Below are 26633 nucleotides of genomic sequence, written 5' to 3'. Positions count from 1 at the left end.
ACTTGTGATTGGACGGAACCTCAAGGCCAAGGTACTTAAAGCTCTCAACAACTCTAAGTGTCTCATTGTTGTACACAATGCATGGCTTCTCCTTATGGTTGGTTTTCACAAGAATAACCTTTGTCTTGGATTGGTTCACAATCAGCCCACTATGCAAACAAAAGTTCTCAAGGACAACCATAAGCTTTTGTGCATCTTCTAAAGTGCGTGCTAGAAGCACTACATCATCCGCATACAACAAAAGCATGATTACCACATTGCAAATAGTGACCTATTCAATGCCTTCTTCTTGCATAAAGTCAAGTACCATTTGTTCCAATTGATCGATGCATAGACCAAAGAGAGTTGGTGACAACGGACATCCTTGTTTAACCCCAATAGTGCTTACAAAAATTTCTGAAATTTCTCTTTCCATCCGCAATTGACCAATCACCTTCTCATAGATTCGAGAAACCGCAAGCATAAACTCACTTGGCACTTGGAGTTCTTCCATCCTTCTCCACAAATTGTTACGTGGAATCATATCAAAGGCTTTCTTAAAGTCCACAAAACAACAATACAATCGCTTGCCTTTCAACCGACTTTTCTCCATGAGAACACGAAGAGTGACAAGATGATCAATGGTGCTATGGCATCGACAAAAACTCGCTTGTCCCTTTGCACGCTTGTCTTTATCTTTAGCCTAATCACTCAATTTCATCTCCATTATGCACCCAAACAACTTTCCCATAAGAGACCCAATCATTAGTTGTTTACATTCTTTACATCCCCTCCTTTATGCAAAGGATTAACCGAATTAGTACTCCAATCATAAGGCATACCATGTTGAAGTGCAAGGTTGAACATATCACACATCCACTCATGGGTAAAATCTCCCATCCATTTGATCATCTCCGGCTTGATACCTTGAAGATCTCCTGCTTTGCGAGTGGCCAACGTTTCAAGCTGACCGCATACATCCTCAATAGTGAAAAAGAAGGCATACATAGGAGTGAACCATAAAATAACATTTTTTTCAGCATTTGATTGCTCATATAATTGCCTACAATGTGTGTACATATCCACAAGACTCAAGTTACCAAAATTCTCAACCCGCTTGTCCCTTAAGTTTCTCCAGAATCTTCCACATGCATGTGCCTTTTCTTGGACTTGAAAAAGTTGTTGCTTTACTTCCCATCTTCTTCTCTTCTTCTGAATCAATTCCTTGTATGTATGCAAATGAATTTGATAGTTATCGTTGCATCAAGCTTTATCAAGGACTTTCGAGCATCTTGACATTCTTTATCAAATCACCTTTTGCGTGATCTATCTTTGTTGATACCATGGAGATGCTTTATAGCAAAGCATTCTTCGACACAAGAACAAATAAATTTCTTGAAAGCTTCCCATTTAGTTTCCAATGGTGCATCATATTGAAGCTTCTTCGTCCATAAATTTTGCTCAACCATTTCAATGTACATTGGTGCCCGTTTGAAATCCATACATAGTGATAATTTCTCTTGCTTTGGCTAAGATTATCATGCTTAGTTGCTTCTCCACATGAAAGGTCAATACATAAGGTAATGGTCGGATTCTGGAGAACATAAAACTCTTTATGCAATACTGATGGCTTCGGAGAGTAACATATAGTCAATCACATTATTCCCATTATCTCTCCTACATGTAAATCCATTGGTTCCACTTCACAAAGATACACCATTGGCAATGAGCATGCCTATGCTATTATTCATGTGTAAAAGTAACTTTCCATAGTGATCCGGCTCTTTCTCATCCATTGAAGAACGATCATACAAGTGAACTTCCTCCAACTCCCTTGAAATGTATGACATATCAAATTGTTGAGTATCATGTTGCAATGTTTTTGTGCGAGCATTTATATCCCCAAATACAATAACATCACCTTCACCTTTAAAATAAGCAATGTCCTTTTCTAAATCAAAAAATGGATGATCTCTATCCATGCAAGCATAAAAGGGAGAATCATGATGAGGAATGTAGCAACCGGCTCAGAAATGGGTGCTCTTTTTGGTGTCATAATTTTCAGCCATACATAATGTTTGTACTTGTTATCTTTCACAACTGATACAAAATCTTCCAATCCTTTCTTAACCATACATGCTACCCCATCAATGAATGTACATTGTAATTTTCCAAGCCATTAATCGTTTGTCATGCATTCTTTGACCACATCAATGATTGTACATTGTAATTCTCCAAGCCATTAATCCTTTGAGTGTCATGCTCCCAAGTTTCAGTAAGAAGTACACCATCGGCTTTGCTTGTTAGTCCATCAATGCCAACCCCCGCATTCCATGGGTATCCATTACAATTCAAAAATCATATTTTCAATTGTAACTCACGCATCCCTATTTGCTCGAGGGACTTGCCTCCTCCTTGGGCACATTTTCTTCATGAGAGATCTCCTTGTTTTTCTTATTCTTTTCCTCATATGCCTCGCGACGCATATTTTGTTGCTTACTAGTGCGATCTTCACATATAAAACATTTTGTATCCCTCATATAGATCCAACTGTTATCAAGGATAATCTTTCGCTTGGTCTCATCCGACATGCTGCATACAATTGGCCGTTCTCCCGAGCTATGCGCTCCACTCTATGCGCTCCATAGACCATAACTCTGGACATGCCAGAGTGGGTTTTGAAGAAATCTTCAATAACAATGGCAAGAGAAGGAGGCGTCTCTAGCTTCTCTTCGGAAATTCCACGAATAACAATGTTCTTGGAACGTCGCTCCCGTTCCTTCAACTCCTCCACATTCACATTCTCAACATTCTTTCTTTGAGCCATATCTTGCATGAGTGAGGAATGAGCAACCACATTGCTACCACATACATCAGCCCAAGACTTGTTTGTGCATACATTTTTCATGTCGCATACATCCCGGCTCATGGTGTCAAATTTCTCTTCTTTGAATGCATGGTCCTGCTCTACTTTGCTCATCCGCTCCTTCAAAGCATTCAAGTCCACAAGAGAGCGTTTATATTCCTTGATTTCTTCTTCAAGTTGCATCAAACATGTTGTTTGCATCTCAAGTGTCCTCTTGAGATTCTCATTCTCAACCACAAGTACCCTTAATGTGCCATTCTCCATTGCAAGTGCTCGTAAGTCTTCGCCTTGTTTGTTTACGGTCTCTTGCAATGATACCAAGTATGCCATGATCATGGTTCTGATGTCGTTGTTTGGGTGGTTGTGTTGCTATCTCCACACTTAGGAGATCTTGGATCATGTTCCACAATGGTTGTGGACCTTGTTGAAGAAGAAGAACCCTTGTGAGTGCCGAAAGACATTGTATGTAAAATAAGAGATGAGAGTCAATTTTCTTGAACTTATTCACTTCGGAAATGCTGTCAGAATCGCTTTCCATAACTCTGAAAATTTCTATCTTTACATCAATGCGTAGAGAGAGAGAGAGAGAGAGAGTTCATGTAGATTTTTTCTCCAAAATAAGCTCCATTTCATGGCTTGCCAAATATAGCTCTGATACCAATATAAGACTAGGGGGAGTCTGAACCTACACTCTTCGCCCATTCGCTACCTTTTATATAGGCACCCTTGAGCCATTCAAATCGGTCCTCCTCGCCTCTAACCCAAGCTTGGTTTGACACTAGGGATGTTGTCTCGTTGTATGTGCAACTAATTAGGGTCTATGAGCGCACCAAACTTTTTGGGTAATATCTATTCTACACCCCGATTTTTGAATGAAGGAATGGGTGTCATTTTACACCTATGTATATGTGATTTTGAGACAGGGTAAGTGCTAGTCACGTTTACTTTTATTAATATCACCATCCCTTAAGTCTAAAGATGTTTGTCTAAGAAAGAATGATTACAATGTTGTTTTCAGAGGCGGCTTTGAAGAACCACTTTTATGGAAATAAGAAACAAATTATTATTTTTTGTGTCAAAAGAGTGTGGTAGTAATTAGCAAATTAAAGATAATATATAAGTGGGGGGTGGAAGTGGAGATCTCAAGTTGTTGATCATGGATGGGTGGACTCCATCAATCACGTAACTATCCATTCTCATCACATAACCATCTATTAGGCTTCCCCATTGAAAGGGGAGTCTGACAACGACTCTACTCTCACATACTTAGAGAGAAACAAGCATTGGAAGAAGATTCATTAGCCCTTGTGTGGAACTCATAGGGTCGAACAAGTTTTAGATCTTTTAGGTTTTTGTCCCATTTCCACTAGCGAGATAGGATTATGTCTTTTTTCCTAGGGTTTTAGAATCAAGCTATCGTTAATAGCAAGACCCTATTCCTTGGATTTCCTTTCAATAACTCTTATTTTTTATTAAGTCTAGATACTTTTCAAGGATCCCATCACAACTTTTGAGTTTGTGGATTGGGGACCCACAAATAGCTTGTTAAAAACCACTAATATTAATTCAAACTCAAGTGTTGGGGTAAAGACGCTACGCCTTTGCCCGGGTTGGATGTTCGGTGTCCGATCGCTTGCACACCATGTGTACATGCCCTTATTCATTATACTTATATGAATAAGGAGCATCTCACTTACTAGTTCGGGAGGTTGCTCCATCCACACCATCTTGTGCTTTTTCCCTTCCTCGTACGCACTGCACTGTGAAAGCACGCACGCACGCATTGGTGCACTCACAAATTGTAACAAAGCTACGGCAACAATCGACGCGCGCACAATCGTTTCCTAGCAACAGACTGGAAAGCAACAGAGCTCGTCAGCTATGGTGGAGCTTGAAGCTTGTACTTGAGCTTGGCAATGGTAGATCTAGCGAGGCGGAGCCACATCAAAGGAGATCTCGCATCTCCGCGGTTCTCGGCTACCTGACGCACGTAGCACCTCTGATGGTGGAAATTTTGAGAAGCTTGGAAGAGCATCGTGGCAGAAAAGAGGAAGCTCTGCAGGCAAGACATTCGAAGCGTGTGCAAAGCTTGGCTTGGAAGAGAGCCTTGAAGGCTTGAGCATCGAGCGCTTCAAGGAATTGAGAGCAATCAAGGGCAGTAGTCGAAATGAGTCGAGCAAAGGGTAAGCTTTGGGAAGCTCACCAAGGCAAGCAAGGAACTGTGTGTGTGTTGTAGTACACACGCGCGCGCGCACACACACACACATAGAGGTCTCGGCAACTGAGAATTGCAGGCAAGCTTGTGAACAGGAAGTCGAGCAAGCTTGTGGTCTCTTGAGCTTGGAAAGCTTGGATCTACGGAAACAGAAGCAGATCATGAGAAGGTTTGTGAGCAAGGCAGGTCGACACCAACCAGTAGAAGCATTGCAAGCCTGGATGTGTGGTGGTGTATGCCACACACACACTCGGACAGCCACATCAGCCAAATTCAAGCCAAGGGGTGTGCTAGAGAATCTGCAGTGAATTCGAAAGCAAGGAATGGGGGGCAAGCATAGACAGTGCATTCCACAAAGGCTTGAAGGCATACGCAGCAGCCATTAGTCAAAGGATGAACCGAATCAAGCCTGCAGTGAATTGGGGGAGAATGTGCAGACTCGAGTGGCAGCACTCGGAGAAGGGCAGTCAAATTCGGCCTTTCGGAAAGGCAATTTTTTGGGGCTCTACAACGCTGTAAGCAAGCGTGGTGGTGTGTCCACACACACACACACACACACACACGGTAGCAGGTCGAGCACGGCCTCACAATGCTAGGAAACAGAGCAGGCCTCACTTATCTCCACTCGACCAAGCAAAAAAATTGACTTTTTAAATTAAAAAAATGACCTTACACAACTTGATTGCGTGCAAGGGGCCGTTCTCGCCAAAGGCCCCAGAAACCCCCCCCCCCCGGTCGACTCCTTGACCTCGCTTGAGAGGTAGTTTGTTGGGGTATAGGTGTCTGTGCTTTGCCCGACCGTTTAGAGTCTGAGCGCCCACTGAATTGTATACCTTATACATAGCATAAGTGTATAGGGGGCTGCTCACTCTTTTTGAGTCTCCCCACCCACATCGTGTGTGTGTCTCCTTCTCTCTCTCTCACTCTCCGTCTGTGGTGCTCCTCGATTCCCTTCAATTGGTATCAGAGCTATGGTGACAGCGGAGAGCACGACGGCTTTGAGAACTTCGAGGTGATAGCTCGCTCGCTCTCGACGGTAGAGAGATTAAGAAAGCAGAAGACTTGCTGTGAGAATGCAATGGGAGCTTGTGAGCTCAGTTGAGAGTGATGTATGCTCTTGTGGAAGCTCAGAAAGGAGTGTGGAAGATTGTGTGTAAGGTGCTGCCCTAAAACTGTGTGCGCAGCAGCACAGTTTTCAGATTCGTTTTTCTCCTTGTAGAATGCAGATTTGAGAATTCTGTCCGTGTAGCCCATCCGTTTCGACGTGGTCTACAACTTTGCAGAAGAAACTTTTTGCAAATTCCTCACCGTTTTGCTGATATTCAGCTCAGACTGACTATATACAGAAATTTCAGATTTTCTGTTGTCGCATTGTGTGCGAGTTTGATGCACTTTTGGAAGCACGGGAGATGCTTGAAGTTGAGTGCATAAATTCTGAGCTGAAGATGCAATTGCAGCTTGTGTTAAGCTTGTGGTTTGAGGGTTTTTTGGTAGACTTAGGCAACGAAGTACGGAGGCGTTTACACACCATCGAGGCGGTCTCTTGAGAGACGCAGTTTTTTGGAGCACACAGGTGGAGCTTCTTTCACTGGTTTTCACAGGATACTTTGGCAATGATTTTGTGCTTGGATTCATGGTCTTTGCGGATGGTTTGCATATGGTTATGGCGCATGGTTGATGCCCATTATACATGCATTTTGACGAGCACTTTCAAGTGCCGGTGAGCTCTCTTGAGAGCATTGTTTTCGCATTGAATAAGTTTCCGGATTGCAAATCTTTTGGCGCTTGCTTATGCGCGGCCACTCCATTGGTGTACGTTGAGTGCGGATTGCCATTGTATGTGAAAATGTGGAGCCATTTTGGCATTTCTACTCATTGGCATTGAGTAGTGTTATGGTTTATGGTAGAGATTGTACTTGAGTTTTTTGCTCAGTTTTCAGGGGAAATTCTGTCGGATTTTTCCCAGATTCTCGCCATAGTTTGTGATCGAGTGTTTACTCTCACTTTGACAGGTTTTGTCAGTTTGGACACAGTTTTGTGTTTTTTGTATCCACTCTCGCAAGAGTGAGGAGTTGTGTATCTTTCTTTGCTTGAGACAGTGGTTTGCTCTCGGGTGGGAGAGTCTTGTGATCTCGAGCATTGTTTGCCATAGTTTTGCAGAGCTTATGCATGTATGTTGAGTGTAGTTTGATGCGCATTGATTGCTCATTGTATTGAGCTTGCAGGACAATGGTTATTTTGTGTTGATAGCCATTGTGCGTCGAAACTCTGGCGAAATTTTCCCAAGAGTTTTATGCGTATCATTTATGCGATCTAGGTAGAGATTGCAGGTTGCACTCAGCATTTGCGTGCGGTGTTCTCTGCAGGTGGGAGATTTGTGCGTGTGTATGCATCGATACCGCACAGTGTGGGCTTGGTGATTAGCTCATAGATTGCAGTGTGATACTAGAGCATGCGAGGCTTGTATTGACATTGCGGGAGCTCTATTTTGGAGTGTGTCTCACAGGTTTTACATTGTGTTTCTGGCCATATTTGTAGACAATTTCCAGGTGTTGTTGGTGAGGTGGTTTTGCTTTCTAGTTTGCTACATTGTGCTCATGGCAGAGACAGGTGATCGATCAGATTGTGACCTCTCACAGATGCGCGTGTTTGATGGGTCAGACTTTGCGGCATGGAGAGAGTGTATGCTTGATGCATTGACACAGCGAGGGTTGCATCGACCATTGAGTGGTGATGCAGGTAGACCTTCAAACATGTCTGACGATCAGTGGCAGGAGCTAAAGGAGATGGCACTATCTACGCTCTCTTTGCACCTTGCGGAATCTGTATATGCTCTTGTTATGTATGAGACTACTTCGAGAGCACTTTGGCGCAGATTACATGATATGTATGATAGATCTGAGTCACCACGGACTCGTGTGAGACATGTATATTCACGAGCACGCCGACAGGTGACATGTTGGTATTGTGGTCATTCTGGACACGTTAGACGACGCTGTTTTCGTCGTATGCGACATCGTAGGAGACATGGCAGTCTCAGAGATGTATGTAGTGATGCCATGGACTCAGTTGCTTTGACAGTTGAGGCACATGTAGTGTCGGAGTATACTAGTGACGGGGATGTCACTTTTACCTCGAGCTATGCACGAGATGCTATACATGTGGATAGTTCACTCCCTTTGCAGTGGTTGCTAGACGCAGATGCTATGTTTCATGTCACGCCGCACCGTGCATGGTTTTGTAGCTATTCTAGCGGGATGCTTGGCAGTGTATGTTTGACCGATGGATCGGTGCATGCGATAGCAGGTGCAGGAGATGTGAGACTGTCATTACCGAGTGGTGCATCTTACTTGTTACGACATGTGCGCTATGTACCAGATTTGACAGTGAGTTTGATCTCGATTGGTCAGCTTAGAGATTGTGGATGTCAGATTTCGCTACGAGAGCGAGATTTTGTGATGCATTTGGGTTCGCTAGTGATTGCGAGAGGTGCCAGGAGTGGTACAGGTTACCCATTGCATGTGGATCACGCGAGAGACGGTGATGTCTCTGTGATCACGCAGCCAGGTAGAGAGCGAGAGAGCAGGAGAGTCTCTTTTGCTTGTGGGTTGCAGGATGCTTTGCATGGAGTGCAAGGTAGTGATCTCGTTGTGTACACAGTTGGGGCACGACTTGAGCAGGCACACAGAGAGGTGACAGAGTCAGACATGCATGCTTTGCTAGTGACTGAGCAAAGCAGAGAGTCAGTTGTGCGAGATACTTCTATGCAAGATAGACAGGTAGAGCGGTCTTGCTCTAGTGAGTCACGCCAGGAGGAGGTTGTGCAAGAGTCTATGCATACGGAGTTAGAGCATGAGAGCTCTAGTGAGTCACAGCAGATTGAGTGGTCATGTTTGCAGTGGATGATTGCAGAGGAGACTGAGATGTCAGCGATTATGCAATCATTTCTTTCTATGCTCGACAGTGAGCATGGGGATATAGTTGTGCAGGATATGTCTTCCAGCAGACACCTAGAGCAACTGGTTTGCTCTGAGGTTGCACGACAGGTTGATGCATCTTTTGCGGACAGTCAGGAGATGCATGTGGCTGACACGCCTCGTCAGTCAGAGATGCCTATTGCCAGGGATATATATGTTGATGCATGCTCCGTAGAGCTAGCAGGGCCCGCTAGCATTGCATCGGCATTCGGTGGTCTCATGTATGAGATGCTGATCTTGAGACCGGATATCGCAGCTGCAGTGGGAGCATTTGTAGTTGGGGTTGTCAGTCGTTTGTTGACTGATGATGGCATAGTGCACGAGGGAGATATGCAGGTATTGCGTACATACTTGCAGTACGTGTTCGGTACATCTGGTGGTGTATGGACTTACACAGGAGTAGGACAGCCGGATGCACACGATCACAGCCAGCCAGTGGGCATCGGTTAAGAGCCGTTTTCTCTCACCTTTTGTAGTCTTTAGACTAGGTTCCCTTGCTTAAAGGCACAATCGCCTTTAAGTGGGAGGTTGTTGGGGTATATGCGTCTGTGCCTTGCCCGGCTGCCCAGAGTCTGGGCGCCCACTGACTTGTATACCTTATACATAGCATAAGTGTATAGGGGGCTGCTCACTCTTTTTGAGTCTCCCCACCCACATCGTGTGTGTGTCTCCTTCTCTCTCTCTCACTCTCCGTCTGTGGTGCTCCCCGATCCCCTTCATAGCTGAGAGAGAGTGTGAGAGCGAGTTAGAGTGAGAGGTAGAGAGAGAGCGCCTTTGGCATGCACTCGTGGACACTAGCACAGGTAGTGCAGGTATGGGCAAGTAAGCCCGGACCTCACCCGAAATCGGTCTGATTTTGTCGATCTTTTCGGTGATTTTCTTCTACTCCTCGACATAGTTTTGACATCGATTTTCACGATTTTCTTGACATTTTGGCGTTCTCCTCAGCATTGATGACTCACGACTGCTCGGCCTCGGCCCTTGACATTAGCTCGACGCATCACTTTTGGCACAGATCACGAAGCTATTTGGCTAGCGTGCTTTCGCTCGACGGTGGAAGCCGACATCGAGCGTTTTCTCGGGACAAGATCAGTCCTTTCGCCCGGCGGTGGAAGACGGCATCAACGACTTTTCGGCCTCGACACACCAAGAGATCATAGAGTGAGAGCGGCATCGGTTGTCCTCTAGCGCCCATTTTGGAGCGGCCCCCTGCTCCGACGTAGTCTCCACGGTGTTTCGGCTGCAACACTTTTCCAGTTTTTGACTTCAACGGCACACACCGACAGATACGGCTTTGGCAGACCATTCCAGAGCAGTTTCTTCCGAGCGGACTTGGCTCTTGGCAGGTGTTTTTGATCGACGTGTTTACCGACCGATGAGGTAGTGTGTGCCAGTTTTCTGGCGGTTTTGCTCACAGGTTGCACAGTCTTTGCAGTACAGCTGATGTAGCACATGTAGTGCTCATATACGTTTTCAGAAAGCAGTTTTTCCACGGTTTTGTGCAGTTTCATGCTATGTATGCATTTATGGATACAACTTGAGCTAGGTATAGCTCGCAGGTAGCAAGTTTGCAGGTTTACATGTGTTTTTGGACAGGTATACGTCCATAGAGCCACTCGGTCATGAGTGAGCTGTTTTGCTAGGGTTTTGGCAGTGCTATGTATGCCATTTGTGGATTTTTGGACAGGTATACGTCCATAGAGCCACTCGGTCATGAGTGAGCTGTTTTGCTAGGGTTTTGGCAGTGCTATGTATGCCATTTGTGGATTTTGCTGTTGAGACACTCAGTGGCTATTTTCATGCGTATTTGGTGATTTTTTTGAGTTTTTGCTCAATTTACAAGGGAAACTCTACCGGATATTTCCTAGATTCTCGCCATGGTTTATGCATCTTCGTAGTTTACTCTCTGATGCTTTAGTGGTCGAGTTGACTCCCACTCTGGCAGTTATCTGCAGTATTTTGGCTTGCGGTTCACGTTGAGTTTTGCGTCATGTGAGCATCGGCTTTGATGCGATTGGTCATGGTTTTCATGATTGTGTAGTAGTCGACTAATCTCCCACTTTGTTGCCATTTTGGCATTCACTTATGGCAGCAGACATGTGTGACAGTGAGAGACGACGGTCTTGTTCTTACCGATACGTACGATGTTGGAATTGTGGTCATACAGGGCACATTAGAAACAGTTGTTTCAGGCATATGAGACATCAACAAAGATCTATGCATGGTGCACATGAGGTTTGGACACATGTTAGAGAGGCAGTTCCAGTGTCAGTATATGCTAGTGATGGTGATGTCACATTTGACTTTAGCATTCCTCATGATTACATGTCTTTGAGTAGTGACACTTCTCCACGTTGGTTTCTAGATGAGATACAGTTTTCCATGTCACACCGCATCGTGACTGGTTTAGCACCTTCTCTAGTGGGAGTTTTGGTTGTCTACACTTGGCTCATGGCTCGGCGTTTGACATAGATGGTGCAGGAGATGTTTGTTTGTCTTTTCCGAGTGGTGCGTCATACACTCTACGGCAGGTACGCTATGTTCCTCAGTTGAGACAGAGCTTGATCTTAGTGATTCAATTAGCAGATTGTTTGTTGTTAGATACTGCTTAGAGAGCAGTTTTTCCACATGCATTGCGATTCATTATTGATTGCCAGAGGAGCCCGCAGCAGCCTGGTATATCCTATGCATGTGTCTGAGGTTCGAGATGGCATAGTCTTGGTTTTCTTACTGGCATGCTTTGAACGAGAGACGAAACGTGTCTCTTTCCAGGTGAGCTCCACCATGCTCACGAGAGAGAGCATTTAGTTGTGCAGGTCGTGCCAGTAGACTTTGTAGAGACAGAGATAGAGCGGCAATGCTCTAGTGAGACACAACAGGTGTTGTCAGACTTTATGCAGGCAAAGGTATAGCAAGTCTGCTCCCTAGAGACACAGATAGAGCTGATAGATATAAAGTTCCTTGATACGCTTATGTTAGAGGCTGATGAGTTGGTGTAAGGACGCACAATGTTACCTATGGGTGAAAGGGACGTAGATTTCCTACTACCTAGTGTCGGTGTTGACACATCCATGCGCGGTTAGTAGTCCTGATGATGCAGTGATTGTAGCATTAGGCAAAATTTGAACTCACAAAGGAGCCGTTTAAGGAGTTTGACTTTACCTCTCTCTACCAAAACGGACGCATGGATAAATTTTTGCAAATAAATTCCAAAGTTGGCGGAGGTTTGACAGTTAGAATGTCCTCTTCAAGCTCTTTCTCTATTGATATATAGCACGCCATGAGATTCCTCATATTTTAGAATATTCTTTTTTTGATTCCGACAGAATTGTCACATCATAGGTGAATCAAAAAAAGAATCTTCTAAAATATGAGGAATCTCATGGCGTGCTATATATTAGGAGATAGAGCTTGAAGAGGACATTCTAACTATCAAACCTCCGCCAACTTTGGAGTTTATTTGCAAAAATTTAGCCATGCGCCCGTTTTGGTAGAGAGAGATAAAGTCAAACTCCTTAAAGGGCCCCTTTGTGAGTCCAAATTTGGCCTAATGATAGCATAGGGGAGGCGAGTATAGCCAGGTTTACACATATTTTGTCAGCATTCAGGTGTCTCATGTTCGGCTCACTACTGTCGAGGCCCTATCTAGTAGTTGCAGTGGGAGCATTTGCAGTAGGGGTTGTCAGTCGTGCGATGACTGACACTAGCATGATGCATAGTGAAGTTTTGTAGACCATACAGAGTAGTCTGTCGGATTTACATGCATGTTCTAGCGTGGGTATGCACACTTGCCTACCACCAAAGCCGATACGACTGCGTGTAGATCGACAGAGTGAGCCAGTGGGCATAGGTTGAGAGAGTCTCTCACCTAATTCCTTGTACATATTAGTAGTTTAGCTAGTAGCTCTCACTTATGGACGCATCGTCTTTAAGTGGGAGACTGTTGGGATAAAGGCGCTACACCTTTACCCAGGCCGGACGTTTGGTGTCCGGCAGCCCGTCCACCATGTGTACCTGTCCTTATTCATTATACATATATAAATAAGGAGCACCTCACTCACTAGTTCAAGAGGTTTCTCCACCCACACTGTCTCGTGCACACCCTTCCCCGCACGCACCCATCCGTGCACACGCGCACTCACAAAAAGAGAAATAACTTGGAAGGTATATGAAATTGAGGGAAGAAAAGGTAATAAATGTTGCAAGTTCCATAGATGTTACCTGCAGTCATCATGCAAACAAAGAAAAAGTAGTTTTTTTTTTGTTAAACATGGAATACAAGTGTCACGCCCATGAAGCCTCTATTATTGGGGTCAACAACATTATTTGCCTAGTGCATTGCTCATGCAAGATACTTGAAGTTTCATAGTGATGGCGGGTTGTTCAGAGAAGTAAGGTCCAAGGAGATAGTCTTCTAGCTGCCAAGAATCAATGTCTGGAGCAACAGCCCTAAAAATAGAATTGGATGGGAGGTTCTGTGGTTTCAAAAATTTGTGCAACTTAGGTGAGAAATTGAGGCCCACAATGTGAAACAATGGAGGGTTAAAGGCCCTTCCATTACATGGTATAATCGTGCAGAGCTAGGCCAAAGTAGTGCATGTGAGGAGAGAGTGGGGACCAGGTAAATGTATATTTTGTATGGGTGCGATGCCACTGTGTAAGAGAGGTCTCCTCAATGTATTTTTCAACTTAAGTATATGTTTGAAGAGTCCCAAAATAAAAGTCAATTAGAAGTGATCCAATGAAAGAAGTGGCGACCCAACATCCTTCCTGCACTAGGCCATGTATAAGGAGTACTTGATGAGGGCACTAGGCTTCCATCAAGGATGACCTAATGCCCACCATTAAGAAGTACTAAAATCTCAAATGGATGACAAGTGTATTTGGTGTTAGTTCGCTCGGCTAAGTAAGCTTTAATCATTCTCCAAAGCTTGTGTCTTTTGAAGCCACTATTGTAAAATGCATGTACCAGTAGTTTGATATCCTAAGCTACTTTTTCGTAGGAAGATTTGGCATAGATGATGGGTTTTGACTATGATAGAATGACTTTTTGACTCCATTCAGTAGGCATGTTACTTCCTTAAAACTTATTAAGATAACATTGGCCTTTGTCAATCCTAGACCTTAAGAGTCAATTGGTAGACACTTGTAATTTCATGCTGAGGAAGCCTGCTTGGACACCTTTGTTGCCAGAGGACATGGTTGCTTTCATGTACAAAAAATCTACTTTGTTGATTATTGATCGAGAGAATGTCATTAAATATCTCAAGGGATATTGAAAATTGGAGAGGAGTCCTCATAGCTTATCATCTTTGAGGATAAAGTTGAGGAATCTATATTCCAATGCATGTAAGTACAAATTACTCCAAATGGAGGAACAAGCTAGACCCATTAGGATGTCATTGAGTTGTCTATATAATTAGTTTGACCATTGCATTGTACAAACGAATGTTTGATTAGCAAAGAATTGAAAGGTATCATATTCTAAAAAGGATAACGAGTTCTTGTATACCTTGTCAAACCATATGCTAAGTTGACATGATACAAGGAAATTTCAAAATGAGATGTACTTGCTTTAGATTTCTTATAGATAAGTTGGGTAGTGAGAATGATGAGTCCATCATCCCCTTCCTATAGTAAGAATTATCCATTTCACTTGTAGTAAGCTAATAAAGCTACATATAGCTAGAGCTAAACATGTGCTAGGTGCATTTCACTTGTAGTATCTTAAAAATGTGTGCTTATTGTAGGTGTCAGCCACATGCTAAGAATGATATCAGTGGGTGGTTGTTGGCTACAACTCCACTAACCCTGCAAAACCGTTGATTTATATAACATCACCTTGTAGGTGTCATGCACATGCTAAAAATGATATCAATGGGTGGTTGTTGGCTACAGCTCCACTAACCCTGCAAAGCCTTTTATTTGTATAACATCTCCTTGTGGTTTGGTAAACCTCAAACCCAAAAACCAATTTGGTGTGGATAAGTTAAGAAATTCAACGATTTCCAAGAATGGCACTTTGGATCTTGCACACTTATGTGATTCTTCGAAAAATGATAATGGCCTCAACAACTTTGGCCAAGACATGTGGAAGAATGGCTCTCATGCAAATAACCATCCGCATAGATTTCATGACAAAAGATGAATAATGGACAAGCGTGATTTGCCAATTTGAGAGCGTCAAAGCCCTTGATTGAGAATTAGAGAGAATTTTTATGCATGAGGCTGAGAAAACCAAGCCTTGCTTGAAGAAAGTCTCTTATAAAGTCTTGAGAAAAGCTAGGCCTTTATATGGAAACTTTGCTTTTCTAGTGGAATTTTTGGAAGGCCATAGTTTTCGTAAGAAAAATAACTCAAAAAATAGTAAAAGCCAAAAAAAAAAATTGTAAGAAAAATAACTCAAAGAATACATGAAAAAAATTTGTAAAAGCCAATACAGTTTGTCTTTAGTGCACCAAATCGCTTCCTTTGCTAATTTTTGAGAATCTTTGCAAAGCCTTGCTTGCCTTTCTTCACCTTGCTCGCCGCACCTTGATATGGCTTCGCACGGCCATAGCTCCTAAATTCCAAGCTTCTCCTAGGACAAGGGGAACTCTGCATGCTCTTCCCCACCCAACCACCTCCTCTTATAGTCCTCTTGACCTATCTTTAGGAGATCCCTTAACTTAGCATGCGTAACTAGTTGTGCTAAGGACCCGTGTCCTACCCTTGTCTTGACATCCATGTTTACACAAAGCACATCGACATGCATCATCGATACGTCAGGGAGAGACTCCCTATAGGAGAGTTCACCTATGTAGGACAACCTTGATGATGTTTTCACAAATGTTATGCCGCGTGAGAAGTTTGAAGATTTTTGCACCGCTTTGGCCTTACTCCAGTTTGTGGATTGCTCACTTAGGGCCTAGTTCCCTACACATGAGTGCAAGATCCCACATCACTCTTGAGGGGAATCTGTTACCATATTATGGTAGTGATGTGTGTGATTACACTTCGGACTACCATGGCACTTTTCGCTCGCTAGGAGGGTTTTTTCCTCCCACTTGTATATACACCCATTATTCTAGGGCAAGCATTATCTTTGTAGTGGCAAGCTCAGTAATACTACATGTGTTGTGTTCTCTTGAGCTTCTCCTTCATATTCTTCATCTCTTCTTACATTCCTACATCTGTATTTCCAACAAGAGAGCTAGCTCAAAGTCTACAAACAATAGTTGTATTAAGTTCCAAGCGTTATGGTCCACTTGTCCAAATATCTAGAAACGCGTAAAGGAAGTTTTCCAAAAGTGTCAAGACATTATGCCCTTTGAATCCTCATAGTCTATTGATGTAGGCTAATCTTGTAGTCTATTGATGTAGGCGACTCAAGATTAGCATTGGGTAGTTTTGCTACATCATGGTGGTGGTGGTGGTTGGTTAGGCTATGGACACATTGTCATGCCTCAAATAGAGTTAACCATAATCCCAATCTGGCACAACCATGAGTTGATCCTAATATGACAATAGTTTGGATCGTGTTCAAAATCTGCTACTACATAATCAAGTGTGAACTCAATTCCAGATGTGATTCATGTGATGGGCATGGAGTTTTTCATAATGCATTTTTACCCCATGCATTCCACATGACTTTTGTAGAGATGCTTATTGTACCATTGCATGCAAATCAGGTGATTTACAATGGTGTAGAGGAAAAGGTTGCATCTAATGATATCATATTGTCTAATGTTCTATCAAAATGAGTGCAATTGAATCCAATGAGGAGTTAGCAAATCTTGTCACTAAGCACGTTATACAAATTTCCTCAAAACTACATCAAGTGCATTTGCAACCAAATATAAAGACAAGGGTAAAGGCCCTCTACCCCTACAAGTTTCCAAGTTACATCCTCTACGAAAAATCTTGGCAAAAACATCAGTGGTAGCATAGATGGCTCATCACAGATCAACAGTAGCTTATAGAGCTCCAAAGCATCAACAACTCAAACCACCACAACACCAAGCCCAAAGACAATGTGCCACTTTCACATGCCAGCCGTTTCCATGGACACCACAATGTGTCTAGGGAGACATAATAGACATGTGGGAGTTGTGTGGTAATATTCATGCCAAGGCCACTTATGAAAACACCATAAGTGATTGCCACCACATGCCATCGAAGTTGTGTGAAGACCTAAATCAAGCAGATGTGGAATGCCGGTGGAGACTACCAAGTCACATAATGTGCAGACAATGTACTTCATTGCGAAGGCCGCAAGTGACAATAAAGATGAGCTTGTATTATCCTATGTTAACCTAGGCTCCACCAAGTGCCATCCTGTACTTTCATATCTACTGGACTCTCTCTACCTAAGTTGGTTTAGTGAGTTCATCCGAACAATGCACAAGCAAGCCCTAGTTATATATGCTACTTTGCAGAATGTGAAAGGGAATTTGTCGTATCTTCAAGAAGAGCTCTCTTCTTCTCCAAGATCTCAAGCTCAAGCTTTCTATAGCTTGTGCTTGATGTGTTCTTGTGTAATGGAGTGTTGGTGATGGGATTTCTCATTAGACTCTCTCTTTTCTCTCCATTGAGTCTCTCTACTCTCTATCCCTTTGCTTTCAATTGTATGTGCATATGTGTGTGAGCATGTGGTATGTATTGAGAGAGGTCCTCTCTCCAATGTGTGTGTAAGCACTTTGATATGTGCTTGCATATTTTGGTGATGAAATTATGTTGAAGATGGGTAGGTGAAAATTTAGCCTTCAAAATTAGCTTGATATCATGGCAAGGTTGGGTGCATATCTTCTTACACCAGAAGGGGATAGAGAATCATCACCTGTGTACCCTACTTCCTTGGGTTTATGGATAGTTTGCACGCTATCTAGCCTCTCTACGCTTCTGCAATCACTGCCAATACAACTCTCTGCCAGGTACTTTACGTTGGCCTTTCAAGATCCAAAGCAGCCCTTATCATGATGACACTATCACGTAGTACCTATCTTTTCCAGGGAACTTGTATTTGAATTATTTGGGTGCCCATCTTCAGAGGGCATAAGTGTCGACCTCTGTCACTTGCCACTCCGAAGCAACCTCCATGCATGAGCAGGTGAAGACAGCATTTATAGCATTAGGAGTCAATTCCGGCAACCCCCAACCGAAAGTCGTCCTTTGATATAAACACAAACTGAGAGTCCCCACCAAGATACAGAGTATTGATGCCTTGAGTATAAGCATGTTGTTTATCCATTCCTCCCTAAGCTTTGAAATATACATAGGCATCTGCTAGGGCTACACAAACGACATAGAAGCTCTTCATTCACAGCTTTCAGAATGTCAATGCTTTCACTTATCTGCAGAAGGGTGCAAGTTGCTCTCAACAGCTCAGCACCAGCTCCACTAAAGCTGGAGAAAGTTTCATTGCCCTTTCTTTGTGATGATCTTCCATGTGAAAACAAGCACTATATTTCTCTTGACTCAGGCTTTCAAACAGAAATAGCAGATATATCAATGTGTTTTATTTGTTTTAGATGCAGGCGAGGCGCATCGTGACATCCCTATTTGTGAACCGCTATGTCAGGTCCTTAAACGCGTCTTTTTAAAGCATTGCCATCAACGACTGGTGTGAATGGAGACATGCATGTCCTTATGTAACAAATTTCATTGTCTCATCTTCTTAGATTGCAAGGGATATTTTCAGCACCAACAGCAGCTCACATAAAGATAGACTAGCATTGAGTTTCCTATAAAGCTTCAACTCACCCATCTCCTGTCCAATTGGCACACACATGCTGGTTAGTTCCACCTACACCGATTCTACCGTCAACTTCTCAGAAACTTGATTTGCTTAAGGATTCCCAGGACCACGTTACAATTTTAAGACCAAATGCACACATGCATGATCACCAAGGGACACTAAGAGACATCATTCCTATATATATATATAACTAAATTAAGAAATGGCCATGTTAACACTTGAGCGGGCATGGACATAAGGGGACGTAAAGAAGGGACACTAATAGGGACATAATGCTCTGCAAACCTTGTCCAAGTCTCAAATCTGACCCACTTTATTGATTAGAGTACAATATACCAAACTAAAAACAATCAAAGCTCCCGCAACTAATGACGGATGTGGAGACCAAGTGAAACATGGTCTTGTGGAAATAGCTAGTGGACAAACAATTGACTAAGTAGTGTACAAGACCTAAAAGATGTACAAAGTGTTGCCAATGAGTGTTGAAAACAGCAACTATACAGAATTTACTTGCAGATCAACAAGCTGAGTGTTTTCGGTTAAACTCATCGTCAGCTTCAAGAGATTTTCGACAGCATTTCTTGTAGCCTCCAGTGCAGATTCTCTCTCAATTAACCTTGCTCTGAAAGCTTCACTAGAAAGTTGCTCACATGTAGATGCTTCCTCTGCTGCAATCTCCTGAAAAATTGGCGATGCCGCCTTCTGCTTGTCTCCAAGAACAAGCTCCTCTCCTAACTCTGCAAGGCTTTGAAGAGCACAAAGAGCAGCCTCTTCATTGAGTTTCGCAGCCTCTACTTGTAAGTTTTCCATTGCTGCATCAGCCAGGGATACATCTCCTGCTGTGCTCCGTGTTTGTGCTAGAGTATGTAGCGTGATAAGACCATTGGCTTCTTCCATTACTTCCTGCCTTAATGTTTTGAGCTCTTCTTCCCGAACCTCCCAATTCTTCATTAGCTTGTGGAGCTCCTCATCCTTGTTACTGAGGTCTCTTCGGGCCCCCAAAAGCTCCACATCTTTGAGCCTTAAACGGTCCTTCAAAGCCTCCAACTCTGCCTCTTCTGCTTTAAGTTCTTTCATGGCTAACTCGAGTTTCTTCTTCAGATGAATTATCTGAAGATCCTTTTCAAGGTTCTCTCTTTGGGAAGCAAACAGCTGGTAATTGACTTGCATTAGCAGCGTCTCTTCTTTCTGCGCTGCAGCAATGCCTGGGCTGGCAGCGTTTGCTAAAGTATGAGATAATGAAGCTATTTGTTCAATTGCAGATGTAACCTCCGATAACCTGACAGTTCTATGGTCAAGAGTTACCATCATACTGTTGAGCTGGCCTTCTTTCTCATTGAGCTGAGATAAAACCTTTGCTAGCTGGGACTCTTTAGCTTGCAAACTGGTCGAAAGCTGAAAGACTTCATTTTCCAGCGACCGCAACTTCGTTTGTGCATCCTCTAGTTCAAGGCCCTTATCTTTGAGAAGAAGCTGGTTAAGAGAGTATTCTGAGCTCAATTGTCGCAACTCCATCCTTGCCGAAACAAGCTCTGCACCCCTCAACTGCAAAAGAAGTTGAGTATCTGACAATCCAGAGTCTTTCTGTTGCAAATCTACTCTCAATTTATGTACTTCGTCTAGAGAGAGATGTAATTCCCTTTTTTGCTCCTCAAGCCTCTCCTGCATAGTCAAAGCTTGCTGCTGTCCTTCATCCCACTCCTCCTTCAGCTTTTTGTAAGATAATTGTACTAAATTGTGTTGTCCTTTCTCCGCATTGAGTTTTTGCTGTGTTTCGGACAACTCCTTTTCCAAACTGCTCAATAACACTTTATAATGGGAGATCTCATCCTTCTGCCTCCTGTTTTCCATCTCCTGCACTTTCACCTGGCTGCGGAAATTTTGAATTTCCTTCTGCGAGGAATCAAGCTCTGCCCGTACCTGACTTAGCAAAGCTTCACATTTCCTTAACTCCCTTTCTGTCGATTCCTTACTGGATTGGTTGTATGTCAAATCTTGCTTCAAAGCTTTCAGTTGATCTTGAGCTTTCAACCAAGTTAAAGCTCGCTGCTCTAACTCTGCCTCGGCTTTAGAAAGCCTTTGCTGCTGCAATCGTTTCTCTTTCTCAGCCAAAGCCAGACTTTTCTCTTGCTCTTCCAGGGCATTTCGCAACTCACCTAGCTGACTAGCTTGCTTTGAGATAAAATCCCTTGATTGACTCAGCCTTGAAGCCCTTGCCTCCAGCTCTCTATGAGCCTCAGCCAAACTTGCTTCTTTCTGTAGCATCTCTCGCTTAAGTACTCCAAGCTCATCTACTTTGTGGTTAAGGCTTTCTTGCTGCATCATAACTTCTCTCTCTCTTTGGCTCAGCACCTGCTTGATCTTCTCCAGTTCTTTAGCTTGCTCGGCACTTCTCTGCTTGGCAAAGATGAGCTCCTCCTTGATTCTGTTATGGGTATGAGAAGCTGCCTCCAACTGCTTCTCGCGCTGTAAAAGGGCAGATCTGGCACGCTTGAGTTTCTCTTCATCCACCTTGACAGAATTCTCTGCAGCCCTAAGCTCCTCCTCCTTCATATGCAAAGCCTCGACTGCTTCATCAACAAACGTCTTCACACAAGCAATGTCCAAATCATAGCCTTTATTCTTTCCAGAGCCTAAATCAGACTCCTGCTCAAACCTCTGGCTTTGTGCAAAAAGCCTCTCAAGGGCAGCACGAGTGCGCTCTGAAGTTGATCTCTCATTGCTGTTATCATTAGGAGCCTTCTGATTACTGATGACTGCCTTAATTTGTTGACATCGAGGTGACTTGTCAGTCCACAGAGAGCCTCGTTTCGGGCAGAAAACTTCCTGAATGGTTTACATCAGGTCAAGCCTCTCTCTCTCTCTCTCTCTCTCTCTCTCTCTCTCTCTCTCTCTCTCTCTCTCTCTCTCTCCACCCATCCACACCACTCTCAGTTCTCACATCACATATCTCTTCCGTTCTCCACACTTCAGCTATTAGCTCCTTTCCACACACCACTCACACAGGACGCACTCCCCCCCCCCGGGACTATGCCTCAGAACCGCTGGTATGATGATGAGTGCAGAGAGCTATACCGACGCCTCTGCGCACAGCGAGCCTTAGGAGAGATCACAGAGAGAGAGGCCAGACGGCATATGAAGACGCTGACACGCCAAAAGCGGCGAGCATTCGAAGAGGCACAGGAGCTTGAGCTATACCGCCTATTCATGAGCATGGATAGCGCGACAGCATGGCGCACTCTGCGCGAGCCACGTCCGACTACAGCTATTGAGGATCCACAGATATGGCATGATTATGCAGAGCGACTTTACGAGGTGCCAGGACAGCCTCCTATCCCAAAGCCACACGAGCCACGCCCCACGTGCTCCTCCTTCTTTACAGCACAGATGGTAGAGAGGGCCATACGCCGCATGCAGCACAGACGATCAGCTGACCATACTGGATTACAGAGTGAGCACATCATTTATGCGGCCTCCACTATAGCCCCGTTGATTGCACATGTCTTCAACCGGGCTATAGGGGAGGGCTTCCCAGAGGAGTGGACACAGCACACCATAGTGCCTATCCACAAATCTGGCGACACCCTGGATCCAGGGAACTACAGGACTATCATGATTGGCCACACGATGGCCAAGCTATATGGAGCAGTACTTGAGGCACAGCTCAGCTGCTACGCAGAGATCGAGGGTTTACGAGCTCCAGGCCAGGCAGGTTTTAGACGAGCTTTCTCCACCACTGATCACATCTTCGTTCTGCGCTGCCTCATTGATGGGGCAAAGGCGCGGAAGAAGAGGCTTTACTGCTGCTTTGTGGATTTCCGCAAGGCCTTTGACACAGTCCCACGCGAGAGACTCTTCCAGCGCCTTCACAGCATTGGGGTACCAACAGAGATGATTTGGGCCATATATGCTCTCTACGAGAAGGTGACGGGTCGAGTTCGTTGCCCAGGCGGTTTTTCAGAGACCATTGCTAGCACCATTGGTGTTAAGCAAGGATGCCCACTCTCCCCGACACTCTTTGGGCTCTACATCGACGAGATCTCCGACTACATACTGCGAGCAGGGGGAGAGGGGAGCGACTTGGCAGGTACTCCGGTCCACATCATGTTATATGCTGATGATATTGTGTTGATTTCAGAGTCACCCGAGGGCTTGCAACGCCATCTTGAGGCCTTGGACGAATTCAACACACACAGGGGGTTGACTGTGAACCTTGGCAAAACCAAGGTTATGATCTTTCACACATCCAGTGCAGTGAGGAGCGCTGCCACCTTCACAGCAGCAGGAGGAAAGGTTGATGTAGTCACCTCCTATGTCTACCTTGGCATCACATTCACCAGCTTACCAGGACCCTTCACTATGAGGCAGGCTGCTGCTGACAGGCTCACCCGAGGATATGCAGCTCTGGCCATGCTAGAGCGGAGATGCCACCAGGCACACTTTCAGGAACCCCGCACGAAGGGGTGGCTTTTCGACACCTTAGTCACCCCGGCCTTGATGTACTCGGCGGCAGTATGGACACCAGGATTGACAGCTGACCAGTGGACACAGCTTGAGAGGCCACAGGTATGTATGATCTCACGCTTGCTCCGCAGCAAGAAGACAGTGCCACATGACATTATTAGAGCCGAGCTCGCCACACCACCCATGGTGGTAGAGGCACTATTCCAGACAGTCTGCTTCATCCAGAGGATGAGAGAGCTACCTCCTGACAGACTTACTCGTAGAGCATTTGAGGCAGCTATACAGCTATCAGAGAGTGGGCATGAGAGAGCATGGTACTCACAGGTCAGAGCATGGTTTGAGGGACACGGTCTTGACATGGAGAGCCTACCACCATTCCAGTACGACCCCCACTCACCATATGTTCACCTCTCTCGCAGTGAGAGGAACTTGGTACTGAGACAGGATCTGTGGCAGCTATACACTAGGAGAGTCTGGGAGTCACCTGGCTTGGGGACGAGGATGTCAGATTACAGAGACCAGTTTCTCACCATATTGTCCGGGGGGTTCATACAGAGACCACGCTACATGGACACATATATGCCACATAGCTCACGGGTGGCGATTGGTCAGCTGAGAGTGGCTTCACACAAGTTAGAGATTGAGATCGGGAGACATACTGGTGTTCCCAGGGAGGAGCGCGTCTGCAGAGCCTGCACAGAGGAGGTGGAGAGTGAGGAGCACTTTGTATGTAGATGCAGAGCATACACTGAGATCAGAGGCAGGTATGAGGCCCTATTCAGAGGACAGCCCACTCTCCGAGAGATCATGGACTCTCGAGATCAGAGACAGCTCGGACGGTTCTTACTAGAGATACAGAGCCATCGGGACACACTACTACAGCCACACACAGCTACACAGACAGAGGGGAGACAGTCGCAGCTCACAGACTTCTTTCAGAGGATTACCGCCCCTCCCCCACCAGACACTCAGAGGGGAGTGACACTCCCACAGGCGGAAGTGAGCCGAGCTAGACGACGACCACGAGTCACAGGCTACAGGGGCGCCAGCTCCCACCACCGACAGATCGAGGAGATCCGAGCCCGGGAGCGCCGTGCCACTGAGGAGCGAGTGGCCCGGATGAGGGCCGACCCGACAGCTTTCATCCGGGCAGCCTTGGCACCAGACCCGCCTATGTACCACATCTTACATCCCCCCATTAGTACAGGATGGAGCTAGATAGCTTGATGCATTCTCATGATTGTACTACCTTGAGCATATAGACATGCATATACCCCTAGAGATAGAGCTCCATCCCTCCTCAGATACCCCACTACCTACACTCAGTTCAGTTTTGTATCAGTTTTTGTTTCATTTGTCTTTCCGATAGACGGATGACATACACACCATGTACATTTGATTTGTCTCATAGGCCGATTTCGGCCTGACATAGACGTTAAAAATCTTTCTTTTCTTTCTTTCTTTCTCTCTCCTCCTACGTTATCTTTGGAACATGCATCTCTCTACCTCCTTCGTTATTGTCTCATACATCTCCATACCAAAAGGGAGCATCAACCACATCCTTCCTTGCGCCATGAGATAGAGGAGCTCCAATGGACGTTTTTTATCACTTGCCTTGACAAGGCACCCAACAATGTGGTGCTTGTATATAAGAAGTTCATCCCCTTGGAAGCACACAAACGGCTCAATGGGACGGACTTCACAATCATGGATAACACTATTGAGGAAATTCTCAAATCAATACTCCACTTCCTCACCAATCTCATCACACCTCTTTATCCATCACTCCCATACATGACAGCCATCTACAAAATACACAAAGCTTCCTTTAAATAAATAACTTGCGGCTCTTCATGCTGTTATTCGGAAGTTTCCCTCTTTATGGCTTGTATCCTTAAACTTGTATTCCAATTCTCAAAGGACGGGCAAGGAAACTCAACCAAAAGGCATTACTTTGTGATAATGTCCGCCTACAATCTTGGTGGATTGTAGAATCGCTATATGAATGTGTTCTAAATCTACCCCCACACACAAACACTCTATGCTCAGGTGACATTAGAAGGTGCTACGAGAATATACCACATCAAGGTTCCGTTGGTTTAATGCGCATGGGAAATTTCTCTTTCCCTCTCATTGTTTGGAAGGAACATGGGCAAGTCAAAGTTGTCCTTTGATCTTAAAACCACACTTGCACTCAACACATGGTTGATTAACAATATGTTTATTCAATGCAAGGGTAAGGTATACCAACAAGTGAATGGTATACCAATGGGACTGTCATGCTCACCACTATGGTGCATCTTCATGGAAAAACACAGAATCTATCCGGAGTGCCTCACAAAGGAAGTGGGCAGCGGTGAGCATACCGAATTTCTTAACCCACATTTGTAGGTTAGAAATGGGCAACTTTACAAAACCCTTGCCCAAAAGGAGGCCAACCTCCCTTGCGTACCTATCAAATGTTTGAAGAGAGCAAGCAATAGATCTTTTGACCGGGCACAGGTCATCCTTTCCCAGCTCAAACCCATCTTCTTTTGCAACTCGGATCCTATAGAAGTAGCAAATGACATCAGAAAACTGGTCAAGGCTTTTTGCTATAATGGATTTGACAGAGCAAAACTTTGGAGACTGGTTAGAGGGTACATCCAAGCATGTGTAGCTTCTCCCCATACATGCAACCCTAGTGATGTTTTAGAGCATCTAAAAAATGGAGGGCACTAGGACCCCCTTTGGGGGACTAGTGCCCCCAAAAAGGGATCACCATCCTGGTGTGGGTGGTGGAGGGTCTCTCTCTCCCTCTCTCTCACGCGCTAGACCCTCCTATGCCAAATGCTACATAGAAACCCCCCTTAGTCTCATTTGTTGACTACTCATGCCCCATGGAGTGAAGGCGTTCAAAACAAAGGGCCTAATAAGTCACGAGGAGGGTTACACTAACTCCCTCCCCCCCCCCCCCCCCCCCCCCCCCCCCCCACACACACACACTCAACCCACTCCCCCCTTCTCACTTGTCACGTGACACATCCCAACCCTATGTGTCCGTGGACAAGCTACAGCATGATCAGGGTTCAATCAGTCTAGTCAGTCTAGATTAGAAGTGATCTGGCACTTTTGTGAGTCTACTCGTAGACCGTGCATGCCCAGTCACTGAGTGTAGATGCATATCCTCTGGTTGCACACAGCATGATCATCAGTATTCCCTTCAGAATCCATCAGATTCAGTCAGGATAATTTTCCAGTGCATTTAGCCTATTTTCCCTATTTTGATCTTAAAACCACACTTGCACTCAACACATGGTTGATTAACAATATGTTTATTCAATGCAAGGGTAAGGTATACCAACAAGTGAATGGTATACCAATGGGACTGTCATGCTCACCACTATGGTGCATCTT

General features: G+C 44.7%; 1 protein-coding gene across 1 annotated transcript in view; it reads right to left on the bottom strand.

Annotated features, from left to right (window-relative positions):
• Positions 1-19066: 19066 nt before the first annotated feature.
• The window catches only part of LOC147437088 (uncharacterized), a 37841-nt gene continuing 30274 nt past the window's right edge, over positions 19067-26633 (bottom strand). Inside the window, exon 2 of the mRNA XM_086486569.1 lies at positions 19067-21599. Coding sequence (XP_086342695.1) covers positions 19269-21599 — 2331 coding nt within the window. The 3' untranslated portion in view covers positions 19067-19268. The remainder of the gene's footprint in view (positions 21600-26633) is intronic.

Source organism: Adiantum capillus-veneris, chromosome 17 (assembly GCF_014529385.1).
Source record: "Adiantum capillus-veneris isolate H3 chromosome 17, ASM1452938v2, whole genome shotgun sequence".
In the NCBI taxonomy this organism is placed as follows: domain Eukaryota; kingdom Viridiplantae; phylum Streptophyta; class Polypodiopsida; order Polypodiales; family Pteridaceae; genus Adiantum; species Adiantum capillus-veneris.
This window is presented reverse-complemented; position numbering and strand designations above follow the sequence as displayed.